This window comes from Manis javanica, chromosome 4, assembly GCF_040802235.1.
Source record: "Manis javanica isolate MJ-LG chromosome 4, MJ_LKY, whole genome shotgun sequence".
NCBI classification, from domain to species: domain Eukaryota; kingdom Metazoa; phylum Chordata; class Mammalia; order Pholidota; family Manidae; genus Manis; species Manis javanica.
In genome coordinates this window covers 157238670-157263915 of record NC_133159.1, presented here as the reverse complement: position 1 = coordinate 157263915, position 25246 = coordinate 157238670, and the positions used below count along the sequence as shown (strand labels likewise).

At 41.0% G+C, this 25246-nt stretch overlaps 1 protein-coding gene across 2 annotated transcripts; it reads left to right on the top strand.

Annotated features, from left to right (window-relative positions):
- Positions 1-216: 216 nt before the first annotated feature.
- Positions 217-25146, top strand: CALCOCO2 (calcium binding and coiled-coil domain 2). 2 transcript variants are annotated; one of them, XM_017650464.3, is made up of 13 exons: positions 217-347; positions 6380-6569; positions 10449-10551; positions 10710-10843; positions 11645-11770; positions 16269-16357; positions 16737-16806; positions 17403-17525; positions 18132-18218; positions 20718-20813; positions 22342-22477; positions 23528-23556; positions 24127-25146. In XM_017650464.3, the coding sequence occupies exons 2-13, from the start codon at positions 6390-6392 to the stop codon at positions 24301-24303; spliced, it is 1350 nt and encodes a 449-aa protein (XP_017505953.2). In that variant the 5' UTR covers positions 217-347; positions 6380-6389; the 3' UTR covers positions 24304-25146. The 2 variants fall into 2 exon arrangements, with proteins under 2 accessions (XP_017505953.2, XP_017505955.2); XM_017650466.3 differs by lacking the exon at positions 217-347 and adding an exon at positions 373-494.
- The last annotated feature ends 100 nt before the right edge of the window (positions 25147-25246 follow it).

The following is a 25246-nucleotide window of genomic DNA, read 5'->3' as shown; positions in this document are numbered from 1 at the left end:
TGGCCCTTTCTTGTTCAAGGCTGAAAGAAATAAAAAAAATTTTAAAGTTAAGTAAACAAACAAAAATATAAACAAAAAAATTAAAAATAAAGGTTAAGTAAACAACTCGCTCTAAGGGAAGAAACAGGCTCGCGGGAGTGAGATCGCTGTTCCGGAGTGGGAAAAGCCCTGGAACCCATTCACAGCACTACAAGTCCCAGAAAGCACCGCGGTGAGGGTGGGGCTGGCCGGCCATTAGGGTGTGTGGGCGGGGCCAGACGGGATCCTCACTCTCTCGGGTTCTTAGTCCCGCCCCTGCTCTCTTCTCTCCCCTGTTGCTGTTGCGCCGTCGCCGGCTGCTGCCCCTGGTGAGTCCCTGGAGAGAAGGAGGGCAGTTTGGGCAGTTGGACCCTCGGATTCCCCAAATTAAGACTTCCAGTCCCGAGAAAAGGCCATAGGCAGATAGAAGTGCAGCCGGTTTCGTTTTTCACCTCCTTCCATTTTTTAATGTGACAGTAAGTCGGAGTGGCGTCATGGAGCCCTAGAGCTCCTTCCGCGGCCTTGGTGGGTTGAGGGGCAGTTTTCTCCCGGTCTTAAGTGCTTGTGGCCGGGTGGGAGGCTGCTCGCGCAGAAGGGGCCCTACTGACGGAACTCAGGGGCTTGACGTCACGGCGTCATGCCTCCTGCCCGCGGGCGGACGTCGTGGTGGTTCTTAATCCCTGCCCTTGACGTCATCGCAATTTGCGTTGAGGCTGAGGCCGGGCACTGCCCAGACACCCTAGGCAGGTTTCCTCTCGCTTGAGCCTCGGTTTCCTTGTCTGTGAGTAGGCGTGATCCCTGAGGACTTTTCCTTCAGATGAGGCCTTCTGTAATTGGAGAAGGCGGTCTAGGCAGCCGAGAAGAAACAGCAGTGACCTGCTTCTTTACAGTTCATCTCCCGTAGCCGCTCCCCAACGCCAGCAACAGCCAGTTTAGTTAGGAAGCTAATCTGCCCACTCATATTGTGATTTCCAACCCCTTCTGGCCATGTTAACTTTTTCTAACACTTGGTTCTTTGCTCCTGACGCAAGCCAACAAGTGACTGTGGTTGGAGCTGAGTAGTATAAATATGGAATCTGTGTAACTTCTCCATTGTTGCAAAAACCATTTAAAGCGAAGGACTTCTCATGCCGTCGGTCTTTGCTTATGTAGAGCACATAATTAAGGAATAGCCAGGTGACTCACTTTCAGAGATATTTGCAGAGGGCCTCTACCTGAAACTCTACCCTCTAGCAGATATGACAGCTGCGGTGTGGAAAGGACCCTGATAAAGGTAGTAAGAGTTGCCTAGCACCAGCAAGTCGTATTGTCTTTCCAGTCAGATAGTATATCTAGGACTCTAATTTAACATTTTGATTGTGCTTATTGATATAACACCATGCTTCCTTATTTTCTTAGATGAAAAGAGCGATAGTTAAAATGAACTTTTTCACTTCCTTTTTCTTTCACCTAAGATCATCACTATAGCTGTAGAGTTTCTTAGAGATTTTTTGTTCTGACCTATGCATTCTACTGATGAGTAGCTGAGGCCTAAAAGGAGGTAGTGTGACTTGGCTGAGATCTCAGAGCTATCTCGTGGCAGAACTCAGACAGGAACCCAAATCCCTGGGCTCCTTGCCCAGTCCCCTTTCCACTACATTTCAAACACTGTCACAACCCATGTCCCTTCAGAGGTTAGCCTAGTCACCCCTTTCAAGAAAAACATGTAAAATCTGAGTAAAGTAAAATGGAGATTTAGTACACAGCTTTGAACTTTCCAGTTTTTTCTGGTTTGCCTGCTTGTCGTCCCAGAACTCTTACTGTCCTTCCCTGGTTCTGCTGGCACTGTGGTGGTGTGGGATGTGGGATGATGGTCTGCTTAGAACAAGCTGGGTGGCCAAATAATTGGTAATGAGTTGTATTAAAAGCTTTCTGGGGTATAACGTTTTTCTAAGGCGCTCAGATTTTAGGCAAGGAACTAGAATGAACTTGGAAAATTTGAATTAGAGCAAGTGGCTCAGTAATTTGTGGACGAGTGACCATGTCTTGGGCCCTCTGTGCCCCCATCATGTCCATGTCAGTGTTCTCTTGGGGCAGTACTGTGTCAGCATCTCCTCCAAGGCCACGGAGGAATGGGATTCCAATCAGGTCATCCATTTCACTTATTGCTAATAGTTTAGAAAGTTAAGTAAGCAGAAGGATGAAGGAATTATATTAAATGTGAATTTGGTTTTTACTTTGTTTTTACTGATTCCAAATGAAGAATTGATGTACATTTCTCTCTTGGCTGTGGAAGCATTTGGTTTCCTTCTGCAAATGAAACCAGAGTAACTACCTATCGCCTTCATTTCTCTTAAATGTGCCCACTGGTATAATGCTGATGTAAAAATGCTGGGCATTCTTTTAAGGTAGAATTTGTCATTTTTAATAAGGTTATTTCTTCGTGGTTCAGCATACATGAGGAAAAATCTTTAGGAAAATTGGTGACTTGATTTGGTTGAAGATTTACATTGCTAGAATCTGAACCAGGAAGCTTTACATGTTATGATGTTTTAAAATTTTTCTGCTAAAAAGCATTTTAGTGTAGTCTATAGACTTAGAAATTATCAGAAAGAGCAGAAGTAGAATTGGCTGTTGTTCCTTTCTTCAGGAGAACATAAGAGAATCTATGCCCTCGTGGAACAGTCCTGGGACTAGTATATTAGGCTCGAAAAGCTCATTAGATGAAAATGTGTCAGATTTTCTTAGAAAATAGAGGCCAGTTCAGGGCACTCATTTAAAAATATTATTCCCCACCTTCTCAGAGGACCCTAATCCTTTCAGAAACTAAAAAAAAAAAAAAAGTAACCACTCTGTCAGAGTCCAAGTCAAGTGCCTCTGACAGCTTGTGGAATCTTTGCATTATTTTCCCATGATCAATGGATTGTTTTTAAAAATTCCTATTTGTTTTCCCTGGTCACTCCTTATATGGCCAGTCTTTGTCTTGAGACTAGGAGTAAGGAATTAGATATAATACCATTCCACAATTTCTAGGGGGCCTAATTCATCCCACTGCTTTTTCCTGATTCAGTAGCTTTACTGGGTTTCTAAATTTAACTTTTGCTCTCTTCTTGTATTTCTTCTGTTTCTTACTTCTATGGATATTACCAGAATTACGACAGGTTCTATAGTGGGAAGAGTGGTTAAAGGAGGGGGAAGTTAATGCTTACCTCATTCTTTCTTCCACATCCTCCTTGTCATGCTTTGTCAGGAAGGTAATTTCCCAAAGCTCTTGTTGGAGCCCTTTTATCACTGGGAGGAAGGAAAGGCTTTAAGGATTACTGTCCTTAAAAATCAGTAGAGACCTTCCTTCCAGGAACAGATAAAATGAAGTACCTCCTCACTGACCCAGTTCAGATTGGCATGGTGGTACCCCAGGCCTCCATGGCCTTGTCTGTCCTCAGCTTTGGTACAAAGCAGGGAAGGGAAGTCGCTGCTGTTCTCCACTCCACCTGCCTCCTCAACCCTTTCCCCAGTCTTGGCAGAGGAGAGTGTTTTAAGAATGACTGAGTTCCAAGTACCTAACATGCCATTGGGTGCCCTTGAGTTCTTCTGGGAAGGTGATGAGATCTCTGAAATAGGGAACTTCATGGAGTGTCTTATTTTTTTGTAAGCAAGGAACCAAGACCGTTTACTTTTCCAGAAAGGTGATTAGGTTTTCAGATCCATGAAGAGATAAAGTTTCCATTGGCTATATAGGCAAGCCTCAGAACATGAGCTCTGCCAGGTCATTTTGTATATATATGCTGTTCTTTCTTCAGTGTTCCATTGTTGAGCTAACTTACAGATTGATTGTTTTTCTAGTAAGGAAAGATAGGCTTGTACCAAGCCCCATACCCTTGACTGGTCTTGCCTTTTAGAGTAGCATCCATTTGCAAAACAGCTTGCCAGGGTTTGAGTGTGTGGAAGGGGTTTAATGGAGTGTGAATGTTATGGGTCCTTAAGGAAATCAAATTTGTGCCTCTTGTTTTTTGGCACCATGACACTTGAACCAGCTATGCCAGCTGAACCAGCCATACCACAAACTGACATAGCACTTGGAGATTATCATTTCCTCACCCTATTTTAGAAAAGAGAAAGCTGAGGAACAGCAGCTTCTCCAGGGGTATCCAGCAAATTAAGAGCAAGGCTAATAAAGGAATTAGCCCCACTGTCACTCACACCACTCTACCTACAGAGCCGCTTCCTTCATTTTTTTGATGAGTTGCATGCATATTATTCATTCATTCATGCAATGAATACTTAACGATTACTGCAGGCTAGACATAATATTGTGTATATAGTGGTGATAGTATTTTGAAGGAACAGAGCAGGGAATATGATACTAATTGAGAGACCGCCCTGAAGTCACTCTTACCTGAGTGTTCTTCATGATCCATATAGTCAAAGGACAGATTAAGTCATTTTATATGCTCAGATAAATGGTACTCCAGGCCTAGCCCTCAGTATGACTGGAGACCACTAGGAAAGATAGGGTCTGCAAGCTGAGAACCTCCCAGCCCACCCTGCCCTAGCATCCAAGAGATCACACAAGCAACCACTTATCATGAGGAACAAGTCCTGACCTAAACTGGAATGTGACATCTCCCTTCCTTAGAAAAACTGAGCTGAGGTTTGAAGTTGAGGATGTAGTTAAACTGTGTTACAAATCAGAAAGCCAGTACATTTCTTAGCTCCTTAGCTTAATCCCAAGAATAGACATTTCAGTGCTCCAAAGCCCCCTAGCCTTCTCTGTGAAAAACTGAGTTCTGGGGGAGCTGGAAGAAGAGGCCTGGTTGTTTAGAGTTCAAAGTAAAATCAGGAAGTAAGTAGGGTGGGGCAGGGTAGAAAAGCTCCTGTATATTTTTGGTTATTGTACTTATTTTTTTACATTGTGTGTATGTGTATACAGTCTTCTAACATGTCCCAACCCCCAGTTTGTAAGGTGGTATACAGTGTTTGTATAAGTACAGCTATTTTGTCATCTGCTGTGCAGGACTGCAATACCGTTTTCATTTCCCAGTAAAACTGGGTTGAGAATAATGTTAGATCAGGAAGCCATTTAGAAGATAGGACTTGTGACTTTTGAGGGGCAGGAAGTATCAGATCTCAATAAATAAAAAGATCTTGTTTCTTTTGTACATTGTTTTTACCTCCCAAATAGTTTCCCACCCTTGATCACTTTATCTGTACTGTGATCTAGAAAGGTAAAATATAGGTTATTAACCCCATTTTATACACAGGGAGCCAAACTTGCTGGCTGTCCTCCAAACATGGGCTGCATTTTTCTGTTTTTATGCTTTTATGTGTACTGTTTAATTCACCTGGAATTTCCTAATCCCCAAATCTATTTGTCATGATTCTAATCTTCCTTGAGGGCTTATCTAGGATTCTACTCGCTGCTGAAGGTTTTCTTCATTTCCTAACCAGTTGCATCTCTGTTTACTCATCTAACTTCCAAATTGGATTGGGACCCTTTTGAGGACAAAGACTGCAGAAAAAATAACAAAAACCTCACAATAGTAATAATCACCAACATCTGTTACACCCTTTCTTTGTGCCGATTCTCTGCTAAGTACTTTATTCTGCCATTCAGCTAGTCTCTACTCAGTGTGAAGTGACTACTCTATGGCAAGTACTGACCTAAAGATTGGACACTTTTCAGTATTTTAGTTATTTACATGATTTCAATTAATGCTCACAAAAAAAACAAAGTAGGTGTTACTAGCCCCATTTTACAGATGAGGAAACAGGCATAGAGTCCAGTTGATAAGTAAATTGCCCAAGGTCATGCATTGAATAGGTAGCAAAGCTGGAATTTGAACTCTACCATTCTGATTTCAGAAACCATGCTTGTCACCACTACATGTCAAATAATCTTCTTTCATCCCCAGCTCCTGCCTTAATATAAGAAGGGCCTGATAATTAATTCCATTAAATGAAGAAACTGAAATCTAGAGAAATTGGTATTCCAAAAGTCACAGGACTTGTTGGACTGAAAAACCTAGAATCTATGTCTTAAATTTCCAGCTCAGGTTATTTTCCTCTAGGCTGCCTTACTTTTTAAGGCATTTAGAAGATGGGGATGAACTAGCTATAAGCAGAGAATAAGGTATGTGAGGATGGGGGTGCCTGTCATGAAGAGGTCAAAGATATTCTTAGAAAATTCTCATAATATAGGAAGTTATGAATGCACAATGGCTCAAAGTGAAACAGAAAGCAAGTTGTATGATCCAAATACTTGTCAGGCTTTTGCTTTTCCCAACTTGTCTCGAACAGAATGTTCTTTGGATGAGAGCCCAGAAATCTCCAGCATTTCAGACAACCCTTTCTGAGCCTTATTCTTTCCCATATCTCATAACAGGACCCCCACCATGGAAGAGATAATAGAAGATCCCCCCACATCAGCTGTCATGCTGGATCACTGTCATTTCTCCCAGGTCATCTTTAACAGTGTGGAGAAGTTCTACATTCCTGGAGGGGATATCACATGCCATTATACCCTCACCCAGCATTTTATTCCCCGTCGAAAGGATTGGATTGGCATCTTTAGAGTAAGTGGTTAATTTAGTACCAAGTGACTGGGAACTAGAGGTAAATCTTCGTTACCTGAGTGTGTGACTGTCTGGATATTATAAGCATTTTGTACATTATGTCTGGCCAATTGTAAAATCCTAAACTAACTTCCCTAGCATTTCCCCTTCACACACCTATTTCTATGGGACTCAAATTCTAATTTTAGTAGCAAGCTAAAATGACAGATCATACAATCCCCAAGTTGTATTATGCTTTCAATGACCAAATGCAAATTTTTAAAAATTATGTTTCTTTGAAATATTCATCTATGACTTGACTGGGATAGGTAGCCCCTTATATAATTTGTGTGACTTTAAACCTCACTCTCTTACTTAGTAGAAGTTTGTTCCTGACTAAGTGTGACTTGCTTGTTTGTAAAGATTTCCAAGGACAGAAAGTTTTATGAGTTTATGAGCAGTGACCTCTTCCAGTGTCTAATTACCTTGTCAGTTCAAGTACGGGAATGGCACTTTTATATTATAGTCAACTTACTCTGTACCTCCCTTTTGCCCCCATCTGTGTCTCTATCTGTCACATCTTATCACACATACACACACACACACACACACAGAAACACACCATAATGATAAATCTTCCTATTATATCAAGAGACAGAAGAGAAAGGTCAAATTCAAGTAATTTACACTGCTGAGTCCCAACGCCAGTGACCTTTGTTTTGACACCTCAGTATGTCAATGTGCTTGTTTGCCAGTATTGTTCATCCTGAAATGAAACATCGTTCTTGACTGCACTATGAAGGAGGAGTGGGTGTTTATTCCCATGCTTCTTTGAGATACTTTTCCTTGATTGGAATGCAAAGCTAATAGATGGAGCGATGGAAGCTGATATTTAGCGGTACAGATAGTGGACAACCAGAGGGACACTGGCAGGTATCATGACAGCTCCTGAGACTGTAGGATATTGACTCACTAGGCTAGAAGAAGTTCTAACACAGAAAACTGACACACCAGAGGGTTTTCTTATTTGGAAAGATGGTAGTTGTTTTTTTCTTCCCCATATGTAGCAAGCTATCCAGTAAAATTTTATACAATCAACACTGTCCAGTAGAACTTTCTACAATGGAGCTATACCTTCACTGTCCAGTACAGTAGCCTCTGGCCACATGTGACTACTAGCACGCAGAATGTGGGCAGTGTGACTGAATAACTGGATTTTAAATTTTATTTAATTTTCATTGATTAAATAGCCTCATGTGACTAGAGTTTATCATCTTGGACAGTGCAGGTATAGACAATAAAAGAGGATGGATTCCAAAATTACTTAGTAGGCTTTGACATGTAATCTGCAACTTTTTTTTTCAACACAGTTGTATTTCTGTTTTTCTGAGACTGTATTCCCCAAGCACTTAGCAACTTTTTCCAGGAATGACTTTTTCATAAACCAAATGAAAATCTTACGCTTTTTAAAAACAAATAGTTGGAAGGAACAAAACAGCAGCCGAATCACAGAACCCAAGAGTGGATTAACAGTTACCGAAGGGGAAGGGACTGGGGAGGAGGGGTGGGAAGGGAGGGATAAGGGGGGTGGTGGAGAAAGGGGGCATTACGATTAGCATGTATAATGTGGGGAGAGGCACGGGGAGGGCTGTGCAACACAGAGAAGACAAGTAGTGACTCTACAGCATCTTACTACGCTGATGGACAGTGACTGTGATGGGGCTTGTGGGGGGGACTTAGTGAAGGGGGGAGCCTAGTAAACATAATGTTCCTCATGTAATTGTAGATTAATGATACAAAAAAAAAAGTTAAAAACATTTTTTTAAAGATGCACCTGTATTTGGGATGTTTCATGCATTTCAGAGGTTTTGTCATACCAGTAAAGAAATCATGGTTAACCCAAAGAACGGCCTCTAGTGTCCATTGTTTGTAAAGCTATTGATTTGAACACCTATCCTGAAGCCTGAAAGATCTAAGACCAATAAAGAGAGAACACAAACTATTTGAGATCATATGATGTGCTAGGTCTTTGATGACATGTGTGTATGCGTTCACGTTGGGGTGTGTGTGTTCTAATTTAATTCTCAGCACAGCAGCTCCCTGAGGTAAGTAGTAGTATCTTCTGTGCACATATGAATAAAATGAATATACTCAAGAGGTGACTTTCTCAAGGTATCCCAGTGAGTAAGGATAAGCTAGCTGGACTCCCAAACCTCTGCTTTTTAACCTCTATTCTGCTGCATTCCTTTGAACAGCAGACAGTAAATTAGAGAATTAGAGTTGACTGTAAAGTTTTGTCTTTCATATCTCACTTCTAAAGCTCTCCCAGAGTTCTTTCACTGTAGTCTTACTCCTTATCACTCTAATGCTGGTACTTCTGGCACCAAGTAGGCATTCATGAAATGTCTTTGCATCTGCATTAGCTACATCTTCTCTATATGGTAGAAGCTACTGTTAAAGATAGAGTGTAAAGTGGTGGGCGTCGGCTTTCCTTCCTTCACTATATAATCCTGTGCTCCATACTCTCCTTTACCTGCACCCTTAAATGTCCCCGAGGTTTCAGAGAGGGGAAATACCATGCCATGAGAGACAGACTGGGACTAAGACTACTCAGGTGGAGGAGCCAGGGACAGAAATTGCCGGTGGCGAGGAGTTGTTTCCTTGTTCCAAGGCAGCAGTAATTCTTAGATCTTCTCAGCTGATATTTTGGTCACAGTGCATTAAGAAACTCCAGGATGTGAATGAAGACTTCATAAAATTCCTGCTTTCTGTACCACCACAGGCTGCAGTAGCTCTGAGACACTTACAGCAATGGGGTATTAATGAGACACTAAAACATGCCTTAGTATGTTCTGATGAGCTTTCAGTGTAGCCTTTTCAACCCTGCTCTGATTCCTTAATATATAAAAATAGAATTTATTTTTAGTTCTTTTTGTTCCCACTGAGCTCAGGCAGGGTCAAAATACAGCAGTAAATGTAATTTTGCTTCTCATTTGCTGACTGTTCTCCCCTTAAAGACACAATGGCTCCCTTTCTATTCTCTGGTATGTTCTTATCCTCCAGGTACGATCTGAGCCATCTTTTACCCTTTTTGTATCGGTGAGATATTTGCCACTTAGCCAGCTTTCTGTTATGAGGTATATTTTACTTATATCTTATGACTTAACTGCATTCAGTACCTGGAAGAAGCCTTTATGACTACCAGATAGTTGTTATATTTATCACAAAAAACCTTCATTAAGCATGTATTAAGAAAAACACTGAAGAAAGAAAACTATGTGTACTGAACTTACTATCTGGTGCCTCATAATCTAAGAACCATCTGGCCTCTCCACCCCTAACACACTTATTATTCAGAAAACACATTTTTTTAAAGGCAATATGGTATAGTCAGGTAGGTGACAAGATTGAGTTGGACCAGGAAAGGACAAACCAATAGAGAGGGCAGATCAGATAAGAAGAAGTGCTTTCTGATTGAGAACTTCCAGGAACACTGTTGTAAGAAAATAGTGGATCAAAGTTCACAATCTTAGGACTCTTTTCCCCAGTCCCTCTCAGTTCCATGTCTGACTTGGAGACATAATTTTTGAACTCGTGTTTTAACTCAACTTCATTGGTGTTGAGTGGCCAGTTTTCATTTCCTTCTCTGACAGGTATTTTGGACAATGTGCATGTCAGTTTTTAGTCATATCAGACATTTTACCATATATAGTTTGTCAGAAGTCCAGAAGCAAGATTTGATCCATGGTGGGTGGACCTTGTCATAATGAACTTATTCTATTGTATTTTCATCAACATAAACAAATAAAAAGGAAGTGCATTTTTAAGAATACATAGCCCAAATAAGAATTTTCCCCCAAGCACTTTCAGATGCTGAATGAGAGCCTCTTGTCATTGCAGGTGGGATGGAAAACAACCCGTGAGTATTATACCTTCATGTGGGTTACTTTGCCCATTGACGAAAACACCGAATCAGCCAAACAGCAGGAAGTCGAATTTAAAGGTGAGAAAAATACCGAATTAAAGGTATTGAAGACAGTTAGCAGCCAAGACTAATTGATTCCCTTGAACTTGAGCTTTGTGAGGCAGATAAAAGACTTTCAGATTTTTAGTTTTCTGAATAGACCTTATTTTGGGTTAAAAATCATGTTGTGTTTTCAGCTTATTACTTGCCCAAAGATGATGAGTATTACCAATTCTGCTATGTGGATCAAGATGGTGTGGTCCGGGGAGCAAGTATCCCTTTCCAGTTCCTTCCTGAAAATGAGGAAGACATACTGGTTGTTACCACGCAGGTCTGTAAACATCTCATGTCAATCCATTCCTGCCATTAAGAGTTGTAATCCAAGGGTAGGGTAGAAGTTGAGTCAATAAGTCTTTGTTGAATATCTAACAGATACTCGAGTTGGGGGAAATTTATGCATTACTCTATCAGTAATGACTCAGGAACAGTAATAAGAATCATCTGTGTGATTTCTGCTATCTCTGAAACTTGTGTAACTCACTGGCATTCACTTATTCCCTTAACTTTTCCAGTTATTTAATTTTTGTCATCTGTACATCTTACCACCATAGTCAATTTCTGAGCTCCTTTGAGGAGATTCACACCAAATACTCTTCTGTGTAGCTCTCAGTTCTGACCTAGAGTCTGTCAGACATGACTGTTCGATTTACTCAGTTACTTAGCAGGAACACCTACTTACCATCCCACATTATGATAGGCACTAGGGATGCAGTCAAGGATCAGTTAAAACACTGTGCCCAGCTTCAAGGAGCTAAGCTTAGTAGGAGAAGAAGACCAGATACATTTTTTTGCCATTTTCTCTTCTAACCGCTTTGTAGCCTTCATTTATTTATCTTTCTTTCTTGGTGATGGCAGGCTCAATGCTGCAATTACACAGACATACCTCTCTTACCTCCTTCCCTGTATACTGAGATGCTGCTCCCACTTGGGGTACACAGATGTCACTACAGTGAGTGGAAATCAACCAGACCCTCGCCATCCCAGCCGATTGGAATTTCCTGCTAGAGGGGAACTTGAATATCCATTCAGGTATAAAAGATCAAAAACAAGCTTGTGAAATGCTCTTTTGTAGGGTGAGGTGGAAGAGATTGAACAGCACAACAAGGAGCTTTGCAAAGAAAACCAGCAGCTGAAGGACAACTGTATCAGCCTCCAGAAGCAGAACTCAGACATGCAGGCTGAGCTCCAGAAGAAGCAGGTATGGCTGCTTGTTAAATGTGAACTTGGAGTATGAGACAGTGCCTCTTATGCAGCACCATTTTCTGTTTGCTTGTGATCTCACTCCCTTAATACTAATACTTTTGAATAGGCATGGTGTTAAAAGTTGTTATGGATTATTTTATTTAAACTTCATGGCAAACCTTTGGAATAGGCACTATTATTATGCCAATTTTGTAGATGAGTAGCCTGAGGCTTAGAGATGCATTAAGTAATCTTTTATACAGCTGATCAGTGATGGAGCCAGGATTCAGACCCAAGCAGTCTGACTGGTTCTTCCCACTGCCTATTATAATTTGAAATGCTTGCTTTGATTAGCTATAATACGGGCATCAAGAAAGAGAACAGAGTATTAAAGAAAGGTTGCAAATTATCCAGTCTTTGCCTCTTCATTTTGGAATCACCCTTCAAATCAGCAGGTGATGAATGAGAATTGATAATGCTAGGAGCCAAAGAAGAGAATCTTCTCTAAAGACTATAAAGTAATTATACTGAAATCATTAGCTTACAAGTTCCCAGAACACACAGACTTTGGCAGTTACCACCTATAAAGCCCTTGATCTATAGGTAAGGAAACTGAGGCCCCGAGGAGAAGGAAAGAGGTCTGGTTAGTGATCACACTGGATTAAGACTCATGTCTCTTGACTCCCAGACAGTGCTCTGTTCTTTACACCTTCCTGACACACAAGTGCCTGTGATATCCTCAGCCCTGGGCTGGTATAGAAGTGTGGATGGCAGGCCCAGGCTGTAGACCTGGCCTGTCCCAGGCAGTTAGATAATAAACAAAGGTGGCAGAGGTGTAACTCAAAATCCAGCTGTCGAGAATCAACGTCTGGCCAGGAGCTCTACAGCTTACCTATCAGGTACCTAGCCAAGGAATCAGAAGGTTTGGGTTCTTGGGTTAGCTCTCCTACATACTTGCTACCAGTTACTATAATGATAACAAAAGCCAATATTTATCCAGCACCTATTATGTGCCAGGCACTATAATTAAGCACATGGCTCCATTTAATCCCTACAACAACCCCCATCTCAGAGAGGTCAAGTGACTTGCTCAGGGTCACAGTCAGTTCATGGCTTTGGTATGAGCTGGGATTTGAACTCAAGATATTTTTTATTTTAAAAACCCATGGTTTTTTTTGTGTGTGTGTGTCCCCACAGGTATTTTATTTTATTATTTATTTATTTACTTTATTAAGGTATCATTGATATACAGTCTTATGAAGGTTTCACATGAGCAACACTGTGGTTACAACATTCACCCATATTATTAAGTCCCCCCAACACACCCCAGTGCAGTCACTGTCCATCAGCACAGTAAGATGCTATAGAGTCACTACATGTCTTCTCTGTGCTATACTGCCTTTCCCATGTCCCCCCTCATTATGTGTGCTAATCATAATACCCCTTAATCCCCTTCTCCCTCCCTCCCCATCCCCTTCTCTTTGGTAACCACTAGTCTCTTGGAGTCTGTGAGTCTGCTGCTGTTTTGTTCCTTCAGTTTTGCTTTGTTGTTATACTCCACAAATGAGTAAAATCATTTGATACTTGTCTTTCTCCGCCTGGCTTATTTCACTCAGCATAATACCCTCTAGCTCCATCCGCATTGTTGCAAATGGTAGGATTTGTTTTCTTCTTATGGCTGAGTAATATTCCATTGTGTATATGTACCACATCTTCTTTATCAATTCATCTACTGATAGACACTTAGGTTGCTTCCATATCTTGGCTATTGTAAATAGTGCTGTGATAAACATAGGGGTGCATCTGTTTTTTTGAATCTGGGATCTTGTTTTCTTTGGGTAAATTCCTAGGAGTGGAATTTCTGGGTCAAATGGTATTTCTATCTTTAGTTTTTTGAGGAACCTCCATATTGCTTTCCACAATGGTTAAACTAATTTACATTCCCACCAGGAGTAGAGGAGGGTTCCCCTTTCTCTGCATCCTTGCCAGCATTTGTTGTTCCTTGTCTTTTGGATGTTGGTTATCCTAACTGGTGTGAGGTGATACCTCATTGTGGTTTTAATTTGCATTTCCCTGATAATTAGCAATGTGGAGCATCTTTTCATGTGCCTGTTGGCCATCTGAATTTCTTCTTTGGAGAAGTGTCTGTTCAGATCCTCTGCCCATTTTTTAATCAGATTATTTGCTTTTTGGGTGTTGAGGTATGTGAATTCTTTATGTATTTTGGACGTTAACCTCTTATCAGATACGTTGTTTACAAAGATAATTCTCCCATATTGTAGAATGCCTTTTTGTTTTGCTGATGGTGTCCTTTGCTATACAGAAGCTTTTTAGTTTGATGTAGTCCCATTTGTTCATTTTTGCTTTTGTTTCCTTTGCCCAAGGAGATTTATCCAGGAAAAAGTTGCTCATGTTTATATTCAAGAGATTTTTGCCTATGTTTTCTTCTAAGAGTTTTTTGGTTTCATGACTTACATTCTGGTCTTTGACCCATTTCGAGTTTACTTTTGTGTATGGAGTTGACAATAATCCAGTTTCATTCTCTCACATGTAGCGGTCCAGTTTGTCAACACAAGTTGTTGACGAGGCTGTCATTTCCCCATTGTATATCCACGGCTCTTTTATCATATATTAATTGGCCATGTATGTGTGGGTTTATATCTGGGCTGTTCCATTGATTTATGGGTCTATTCTTGTGCCAGTACCAAATTGTTTTGATTACTGTGGCTTTGTAGTAGAGCTTAAAGTTGGGGAGTGTAATCTCCCCAGCTTTATTCTTCCTTCTCAGCATTGCTTTGGCTGTTTGGGGTCTTTTGTGGTTCCATATGAATTTTAGAACTATTTGTTCCAGTTTATTGAAGAATGCTGTTGGTATTTTGATAGGGATTGCATTGAATATGTAGATTGCTTTGGGCAGGATGGCCATTTTGACAATATTAATTCTTCCTATCTATGAGCATGGGATGTATTTCCCTTTATTGGTGTCTTTAATTTCTCTCATGGGTGTCTTGTAGTTTTCAGGGTATAGGTCTTTCAAAAACCCATGTTTTTTTAGAGACAGGATCATACGGTGGTTAGAAACCTTAACTTTGGAGTCACACGGACTGTTCTCTCACTTACTATTTAATGACTGGGAGAAATCTCTTTACATCACTGAGCCTCGGTTTCCCTTTTTAAAATGGGAATTTAATAATACCTGCTTTCTCAAAGAGATCCAATACACCCACGTCCATAACCACATTTTTTGCAAAGGCCAAAGGGTGGAGGCAGTCTGGGTCTACACCCAGGGTTAGATAGACATATAGACATGGTGTGACATGTACATACAATGGAATATTGTTCAGCTTTAAAAGGGAAGTTCTGACACATGCTGAAACATGGATGAACCTTTACTATATTATGCTGGGTAAAATGGGTCTGACACAAAGAGACCAATACCATATCATTCTACTTATGTGAGTTACCTTAGAGTAGTCAACATCATAGAGACAGGAAGTAGGATGGTAGTTGCCAGAAGCTGGAGTGGGTTGGGGGTGGAGGGAATGGGGAGTTAGTGTTTAAATAGTACAGGACCTCAGTTCTGCAAGATGAAAAGAGTTCTTTGGGTGGAGGGTGGTGGTGGCTGCACAACATTGTAGATGTACTTAGTGCCACTGAACTGTATGCCTAAAAATGGATAAGATGGTAAATTTTATGTTACATACATTTTACTGCAATATTTTAAAAATAAAAAATGATTTGAGAAAAGACTATAAAAATTTTTAAATCTTGAAGCTAAAAATAGGGAGTTGTTATTGACACACAAGGTTGGCTTCAATGCAGAGTGAAATTGGGAAAGAAAAAGCAAATGTCTAGGACCAGTGTGGCTGCCACTAGCCACATGTGGCTATTGAACACTTGAAATGTGGTGCATTGTGATGTGCTGTAAGCATAAAATGTATACCAGATTTTGGAGACTTAGTATGAAAGAAGTGTAAAATATTTCCTTTTTATCGTTTGCATGTTGAAATGGTATTTTAGCTCTATTGGATTAGATATGCTTTTAGTAAAATTAATTTTTTCTGTTTTTTTTCTACTTCTTTTTTAACATGGCTACCAAAAATTTTAAGTTATATATGTGGCTTTCATAAATTTATTGGACAGCACTGTTCTGGGATAAAAGGAACTTTATTTTGTCTGCAGTGCCAGAACAGTGTCTGGTGGGTAACAGACATTCATTCTACATTGGTGTGATGAATTAATGGATAGATATAAGTTCCATTGAAAGAGAAATTAAGGCAGATGCATTTTTAATTCAGAAAGAACATATTAAGAACATTTTAATATGGAAACCCCTTTATTTAGATATTTCATTCGCTGCTGTGTCGTGCTGTGCCTGACATACAATGAGTGCTCCATAAATATTTGTTGGCTGCCTGAAATACTAGAAACTGTCTTAGAAATGGTGTCCCTTTGACATTGAAATACTAGAAACTGTCTTAGAAATGGTGTCCCTTTGACATTTCAATCTACAGGAGGAGCTAGAAACCCTAAAGAACATTAATCAGAAGCTGGAACAGAAAGTCAGAGCACAGAAGGACTGTTGGGAGACAGAGCTGATTCAGTGAGTGTGATTCTTGGATGGGAGGAGCTGCTGCATCATCGACACCCTTAGGGTGGGGGTCAGCTTAGCTTTCTAGGATTTGTTAGAAAACAGTCTTCCTTTGATGAGAATGATAGGTATGGTCTGCCCCTCTGAATCATGAGCTCTTTGATTGTAGATTAGAGAATCAGTATCAGAATACCAATAAGAAATTACCTGATTTCAAGTATTAATGTTAAGTATTGAATACTGCAGTGAGAGGTCCGGAAGCCAAAACAGGTCTGAAGAAGAGACTGTTGGATTTTTGGCTTGGAGCCAAGGCAGTCTTCAGTCATTTAAGGCCTGGGGGATTTGACCTAGAATCAGCATATTTTTCACATAGTCATCTTCACCTCCACAGACTGAAAGAGCAAAACCAGAAGATGTGCTCAGAAAATGAGAAGACAAAAATCAGCGTAGATCAGCTTCAGGTAGGTGATGCCAGACCTTAGCCAAAGTCTATCACTTACCCTTGCTGCCACTCCTCTCTGGTGGCCCAGAAAAATGCATTTCATTGTAGTGAGTGCCTAGTGGTGTACCTTTCCACAGCATCAGACTAAAATTTCAAGAGTGTATGTTTTCTATTCTTGACTCCCCACACACCCTTTTTTAAAATAATTACAGTCCACAAGAAACTGAATAATTTGTTCAGTTTGTGTTTAGCATGAGCTCTTAAAATGGAACTGTCATCTATACCAACAGTCTTCAAACTTTTTTCTTTTAGCTACAAAAGCTTTTCAAGCAAAATCATACTTAAAAGTCTGAAACGTAAAGTAGATAGCAGCCGAACTGCTCTAGTCTGTGCCTTAAAGAGGGACTTTGAAGAGTGGTTTGTTGAATTTTACTCAGTTGAGTCTTAGATTCTTAGGGTGTAAAGGTCAAGCTGAAAAATGAAGATATTCTAAGGAATATTTGGCAGTTGGGAATTGCTAGGGAACACACATCTCATTACTGTACATTAAAAAGCATTGTTCCTATTTATTTTCCTTCTTTTATATCTTGGTTGTATTCACTATTTTTGTTCTAGGCACAGCTGTCAAATCAAGAGAAAGAAATGGAGAAGCTTGTCCAGGGGGATCAAGATAAGACAGAGCAGTTGGAGCATCTGAAAAAGGAAAATGGCCAGCTCTTACTCAGTTTAACTGAACAGGTAGCCATGGATGAAAATAACACTTTTAGGCATTTTTGAGAAAATATATACATTGTTTTTTCTTTTTTTAAATTTTATTTTGGTATCATTAATGTACAATTACATAAGCAACATTATGGTTACTAGACTCCCCCTATCATGAAGTCCCCACCACATACCCCATTACAGTCACTGTCCATCAGCGTAGTAAGATGCTATAGAATCACTACTTGTCTTCTCTGTGTTGTACTGCCTTCCCCATGACCCCCCCTACATTATGTGTGTTAATTGTAATGCCCCTTTTTCCCCTTTATCCCTCCCTTCCCACCCATCCTCCCCAGTACCTTTCCCTTTGGTAACTGTTAGTCCATTCCTGGGTTCTGTGAGTTACATTGTTCTTTCTTTACTCTGTCATATACCTGGATATCAATGGCTCTGAGAAGGATTTCAGAGGAAGCCGTCTGAGATGAGATATCTCATGGCTTTTCTCAGAAAGTAACAGGAGACAACTTGCTTCTCTGTCTTCTGCTTAGCTCAGTTGGCCCTTCATGCGTGCGTGCGTGCGTGCGTGCGTGCGTGCGTGTGTGTGTGTTCCCAGCAGTGATCCTGAAATTTGGTTTTGTGCAGAGAGAGCACCAGAAGAAGCTCGAGCAGACAGTGAAGGAGATGAAGCAGAAAGAAACGACCGCAGTGAAGCAGCAGCAGGAGTTAACGGCATGTCTGTCTTTGGATGGCTATGTGGGAGGGCGCCTAAAGAAAGGAGGGAATAGGGTCTGTTTCCAGGTGGTGGAAAGGATAAATAAGACAGATAAGGATAGCATTTGCCTCTAAACATTTAGCTCTACCCCACAGGGCAAAGAATATGTATTTACAGACTGTTTAGGAGAGGTGAGATTTCTATTGTGTGATGAGTGATAAAGGAATATTGAAAGGTAAACTGCAGGACAGTTAGTAAATACAACCTTGGGCTAAGAATCACACAGAATACCCCTCCCCACTTCTTCAAGAGTTATTGTAGGGGCAGACAAATTAATGATTATAAAGTTAAGCTCTACAATTAGGTAATATTATAGTAATCAAAACAAATTTTGTTATAATTCATATATGTTATTCTGAGCTATAGTAATATAGCAATGAAAGCTAATTGACTAATAATTTCTGAAGTACTTTGTTGGAAAAGAGGCCTTATGGTGATAACAGGTATCTAGGAGCCCCATTTTCTGAATTGATGTAAGGGATGAGAAATCCTGAAATCTGGAGGATGTCCAGCTATTGGGACTATAACTCAAATCACATAGGCATCTTTCATTCATTCAATCATTATTCAATCAGTTATTGAGGACCATGTATATTTTAGCATGATATAATAAAGAGTAGAACAGAGTTTGAAAATCATCTCAGAGGTTAAGTTTAGCCCCAAAATTTATTAGGCCTAAATGGTGTTTCTTAAAAAAATTGAACTGGTTACTAACAACTAAAAATAGGAGTATTTCCCATTAAAAAAAATTTTATTTCCAGCTTATTGAAATACTAGAGATGCTGGCAACACTGAGCCCACATTCCCGCACAGCAGGAGTGTCTGGAGCTCAGGAGTGTCTGGAGCTGAGAGCTGCTGTACCTTTTAGATGGGCCGAGTGTCCCCCATTTGGCTGCAGGCTTCAACTGTTTCACTGCATTCAGCTCCTTCATTCAGTTACATTACTTGCTGCCACTATTGGCACATTTGAGTTTACAACCTCTGAGATAGCAAAGAAACTATTGTTTTAAATAATCTATAACCATTCAAAGGTTTGAACCTCCTTGGGTCAGGCATGGGTTTCCTCGGTTTTCACGACTGTTTTTCAAGACCCAGGGGCTCCCCAGCTGTCTGCTAGCAACTATTCCTCATGCATCCAAAAGGCCACCAACTGTGAGGACTATGTATCTCATACTTCAGGAGCCTAGGAACAAGAGAAGAGCAGTGGAGAAGCAGTTAGTACAAGAGGTGGAACGCCTAAAGGCAAAGGTAGAGGCCAGGAAAGCCTGTTGCTTAGAGGAGTACAGAGAGTGTCACTGACTCCACAAAGAGATCAGGCAACTCAGGGCTGCTGCACTGGTACGTGACAGAGATAAGGGCCCAGGAAGCAAGGGGTGTGAAGGTTCATGGTTCTTAAACCAAGCCCAGAGGATTGTACACCCTTGTCAAGGAAAAAAATTTATCTTTCTGCCAAAAAGAGGAGGGATGGAGTGTGTGACCAGAAACCAGCCTGGGGATCCCTGGAATCTAGCCCCCAGCTCAGCCATCCATGGGTCACAGGGAAGGTTTTTATAACCATTGAGCAGGTTTCTGTGCAGACTCAAGATAGTCCTTTATTTCTGCCTTTTGAGGAAGTGCAGCAGGACCTGAAGAGCCAGCAAGAGCCAGTGGGGATGGTGAGCCAGGAGCCCGCAGTCAGCACTGTCATCGGGTAGCCCTCTCGCAATTACTACCGCAGGGTCGGCTAGAAGCGCACAACAGTTTGGGCACCAGCATTCAAATAAAAAATCTTGGGGAAAAAAACCCCACAACTAGTAGGATTGGCTTAAGCATTTTTGTGAGGTACGCTTACGTGCATGTGTATGTACGCAGGTAGGAAGGAGATGGGAAGCACTGAAATATGCCTACAAGTTTTGGGCCTGTGAAATTAGTCAGATGAACCCATCACACTGGAGAGGTCGTATCTGTAACCTTGAATAAATGCCTTCTGGGCTCCTGCTTCCTCGGTGTAACCTGAGTCCAGATGCCCTTCTTCACACTAAAAGAGGGATTCACACCAACCTATCCCTGAATGCTGTATGCTGCATGAAGTGAGATGTTTATTCAAGACAAAGAGCATTGTGTTCATGGTTGGGTGGGGCCAAACAAGCTCCATTTATCCCCGATTCTGATCAGTCAGTCTGGAGGCTTTCCCCAAGCTTAGTTTTTCTCTCTCTGGTCACTTATACTCCCAGCTAAACCAAAGGAAACCAGCATCTCGATGCCAGCTCAGGTTTTCAGGCATTTTGTTAAGTCACTTTTCTGGAAGTCAGCATCTGTCCGTCATACCACCGTACTTTCCAGCCTAGTGTCCTTCTCCCCCACCTCCATCCCACCACTTTGGAAAGCCAGATTCTCTGCAGTCTTCATTTTATCCCCACTTTAGACCCAGATTACAATGTGTGATCCTAATCCTAATTTTGTTTAATTATTGACAGGACCAGAACTTGGACTTGTCAAAAAGGCTGAGTGAGAACAAGATTATATTTAATGCTCTGCAGAAAGAGAAAGAGAGAATGGAAAAAGAAAATGATGTAAGTGTGTAAAAAGGTTAGAAAACCCCAAGGTTTTAAGAGGAAGGAGCAGGGTGACCTAGTGGTGATAAAATAAAAAATAAAAGAACCTTTCTGGGACAGTGGATGAGACAGTGACTCTTAAACAAAGAGTAAATTTACTCCCATTTTTTCCAAATCAACCACAAAATCCTTTCTTTGTTCTGTAACTGAAACTTGTTTGGCATGGCAGTAGCCAACCTGAAAGAAACAGTCTTGAAGATCTAACATTATTTTTGCTTTTAACTTCATAGCTATTGTAAGTATTGTCTTTGGGAAGTAGTATCCCACATCACTTTTATACTAGCTGAGGGACCCATTTCCTTCAGCACAACTTTTTCCTTTTTTTTCTGCTGCCAAAACAGGAGCAGAAGTGGTGGTCTGTACCCGTGCTGGACCCATGGTAGGCTGCTAATAAACGCTCTGTATTCATTCGTTCATTCATCAGTTCATTCATTCATCTGGCCAATTTATCTTCTGCTGTGTGTTAAACACAAATTATTATTGACTGATTAAAGATGTTGGCAGCAAATACAGTGGTTGCCCTTGAAGTCATCCTCATGCTCTTACTGCAGGCATCAAAGAGCTAGAGTCTCTGCAGTCTGGCTGCTCCTTCTAGACCCACACCTCCAGCCGTTCTTCGTCTGTACTCTCTGTAACCCTTCTGGGCTATGCCCCAAAGGGATCATTTCTACGTTTGATTCTATTATTTATGCCAGTGTGTTTCAGTATTGTAGAAGCCCTTTGGGTTCTCTTTCGGGTCTGTCGTTCTCATCCTCTTGACTGAGATAAGTGTACCTTGAGTTTAAAATCCCATTTTTCTAGGATGGTTTGATGAGGCATGGAGGTGGGGGAAGGAGTACACACACAATTTGCAACAAGAAGGAAAAGATCTAATATTTGGAAGCTCTGTTAAGAACTACAGTAAAGCCCTTTTAATATGTTAAGGGGCATTTATTAACTTTCTCTTTTTTCTAAGAACTTGAGATGCTGTCTGTGCCCTTGTAGTTTGTTCTCATTCCTTCTCTCCCTCCTTCCCTCTCCCTCTCTGTTGATGTATCAGTTTGATGGGATAAAACATGACGAAGGGAAAACCTGTATCAGGTGAATATTCACAGTGTGTATGAAAATTGTTCCAGGAAGAAGACTAAAAGGAACATTCTGCTCTCAATAATCTACAGCAGTTTCCATCTTAATATAGTCCTGCCATCCTCATATATCCACACAATTTTTGTACCCCCTTCAGTGGGTACTTCAAGATTTAAAATTCTTTTTCTCATTGATCTAAATAAAATTCGGTATATATTTAAGTTCAGAGGTTATGAACTCAGATCTTTGAAGTGTTGAGGCCACTGCCTCCCCTGTAAAGGATTACAGTTCCTCGTTTCTTGGGCTTCTCCAGTGCCGCATTGTTAATTGAAACTCCCTGTAATGTGCGTCCCCCAGCCAGTTCCTTGTTGCCATTCTTTGCTGTTGTCTTTTAATGTGTCTGTAAATACTCTATCCTTAGCTTTTGAAGAGGGATAACAGCAGATTGATGAGTTACATGGGTCTGGATTTTGACTCTCTGTCATTTCAAACACCTACTTCAAATCAAGGAGGTGCAGGACAAAACGCAGGACTTGCCTATGGAAACCCATATTCTGGTAAGAGAACTTGGCCATTTCAGCTGGAAGGCCCCTGCCTGCATCCCTTTCCCCCACTAAATTTTTTTTTGTCTGAGATGCTAATTAAGACCAGTCTCATTGTTCAGGCTTGCTGGGCAGAAGCTGAGGACTCAATAGAAAGATTGCCAGGCGAGAAGTGTTAATTGAGAAATAAATCTGAATCTAGAAGACGCAAATCAGATCATTCGCCTAGAGGCAGCAGACACAAATTGAGTCCCGTGGCTATATTCCAAATAAATAAATCAGAGAAATGTCTCTATGTAGAAGATATACACATACAAAGCTGAGGAAGCTAATTAAGGTTTGGAAATGGAAGCAGAAGAGGCAGGTCACGCTGCCCGGGAGTGGGCAGTGATGGCAGCCGCCCCGACAGCCTGACCCAGGGTAGCAGAAGTGGTCTCCACAAAGAGCCCTGGACGGTTTGGAGGGCAGGACAGGGAGATGAAGACCAGTTTTGTCCGTCGAGGACTGGGGGTCAAATGTCCTTGCCAAACAGGGAATTTTCCTCTTTTGTCTCCAAAAGGGATATGAGATCTCATTTGCTTTTTTGGGGAGACTGTTTAAAGCAGTCACTTTCTCTTAAGAAGCATTATCAGATCTTTGCAACAGACAAAGGTGCAAGTTTATTTTTTCTTTAAAAATTTTTTTTTTCCTCAAAAAAAAATATTTTTAAGCATTCCGTTTGAAAAATTACTGCATGGATTCAGTCTTAAATTCTATTCACACACTGTTGCCTTGTTAAATCGTTACTGTTTTTATTAAAATTTCACTTTCCCCACACTGAAAAGAGGTTTTTTTGGGTTTTCCTGATTATATAACAAATACATGGCTTCATTATTTTTTCCTTCTTTCCCTTTATCACTGACCTAGATCCCTCTGTCAGAAGTAAATGGTATATATGAGAGAGAAAGAGTCAGAGACAGTGGGGTGAAAGGCAACAATGACCCTTACAGAAAACAGCTGCTAGAATGCGGTTGAAGAATCCAGAGATGTTATTTTTTCATTTTTCATCTTTTTTCTTACCCTCAGGTATCCAGGAAAGTTCCGCCCCCAGCCTGGTAAGTACTTGATTCGTTAAATTGCCCACAGCATATCCTTGAAAATTTCCATTCCTGCTCCAGTTAATGGGAGAACCGTAAGGCGACTGGTTCATTATTTTGAGAACTCCAGAAGTCAGCTGGATCTATTTGGTCAGTGCACAAAGCGCAGTGAGCCTGTTGAGGTGGGGAGAAGTTCGCCCATCAGCCTTCTGCTCAGTGCCTCCACCTGTGAGTTGAATTTGGTAGCAGGACTAGGAAGGAGATGTGAACTAGGCAGCTACCCAAACAAGGTCTGCCGAGTGCCACTTCAGGTTGGAAGTTATTTGACTGCATCAGCAATATTAAACTGGGATTAGAGAAAGCCCCAGGGAGTATATCCAAGTGTGAATCTGTCCACTCATCCTCTATTTCTTAAGAACTTACAGCGTGCCAAGCATTATGCCAGGTGATGAAGGCTTAGTAGAAAATCAGATGTGGCCTCTGCCACATATAGCTTACATTTGCTTTTTGTTGTTTGTTTTATTGGAGTATAGTTGATATACAATATTAAGCTTACATTTGTACTCACCTCTTTGCCGTTCCTCTCAGCTTTCCATCAAGAAATGCCCCACCTGCAAGTCAGACTTTGCTGATGACATTTTTGATCACACCTTGGAGCAGCAGCATGTGCAGACCCTTTGTTTGAATTGTCCAGTTTGTTACAAGACCTTCCCAGCAAAAGAGAAGCAGATCTTTGAAGACCATGTGTTCTGTCACACTCTATAAGTGTCCCAGCCTCATGGGTCTTTATTGCACATAGATTTTATAAAGTAGAGCCTATAACTTCTACTATGAGGTATGACCCAAGATCCTCCCTAACCTGAGATTACTAGGGATTTAGTCTTGCTACCCTAAAGTTGGAGTCACGTTGTTTATCTGAAGAATAGTGTTAAGGGCTGTTAGTTCCATTCCTGTGGGTTCCTACCTTTTAAATAATAACTCTAGCGGTGTCAGCCTCTCGCCTATGGTGCCCATTCTTCCGAGGGTCCCCAGTACGAGGACCCTGGGATGGAACAACAGGCCTAACTTGAGTACTAAGTGATTTGTTTTCCAAGTTGTCCCACTGCCTTTCAAGGGCAGGCCTTGAGTGTATTGTTACTCAGTTCTCAGGCCTAACCCTGGGGCTGGAGACAGACCAGAAATAGAGAACTGCCGCCTCAGGCCTCTGGCCCACTGACTGCATTAGGCTACCAAACAGCGTGGCAGAGAGCCCAGACACCCCGTTTGGACACCGGGGTTTTCTCATCTTGGTTTCTCAGCTTGCAACACAAGCATCTCATTCCTGAACTGTGAGGCGAAATATTATTTCTATTACAGAAACCCTTTTTTCTCTCTGGTATTCTCTAATTGGCATTTTCTACTCTTTGATCTTTTCAATGCATGTAACTTTTATTGTTGTAAGTCCTTTCTTAGTGGTTAGTAGGAGTTGTTAGAAACTATGGTTTGCAACTTTCTGAGCAGGTGAGTTTGAATATGGATAAGTCAGAATAATGAGAACTATTGTTCATCTCTTTAAGACTAAAAATAAACGAGTCCTCTACTTCAGGGACTTTGGCAATTTAAAATAAATCTTGAGTTTATGGTCTTTTATGTTGAAGTTTATTGGAAAAGTATAGTCAAAGGATTGTGGGAATTTGAGACCCCACCAGTGATTTCTCTTTGCCTGTCT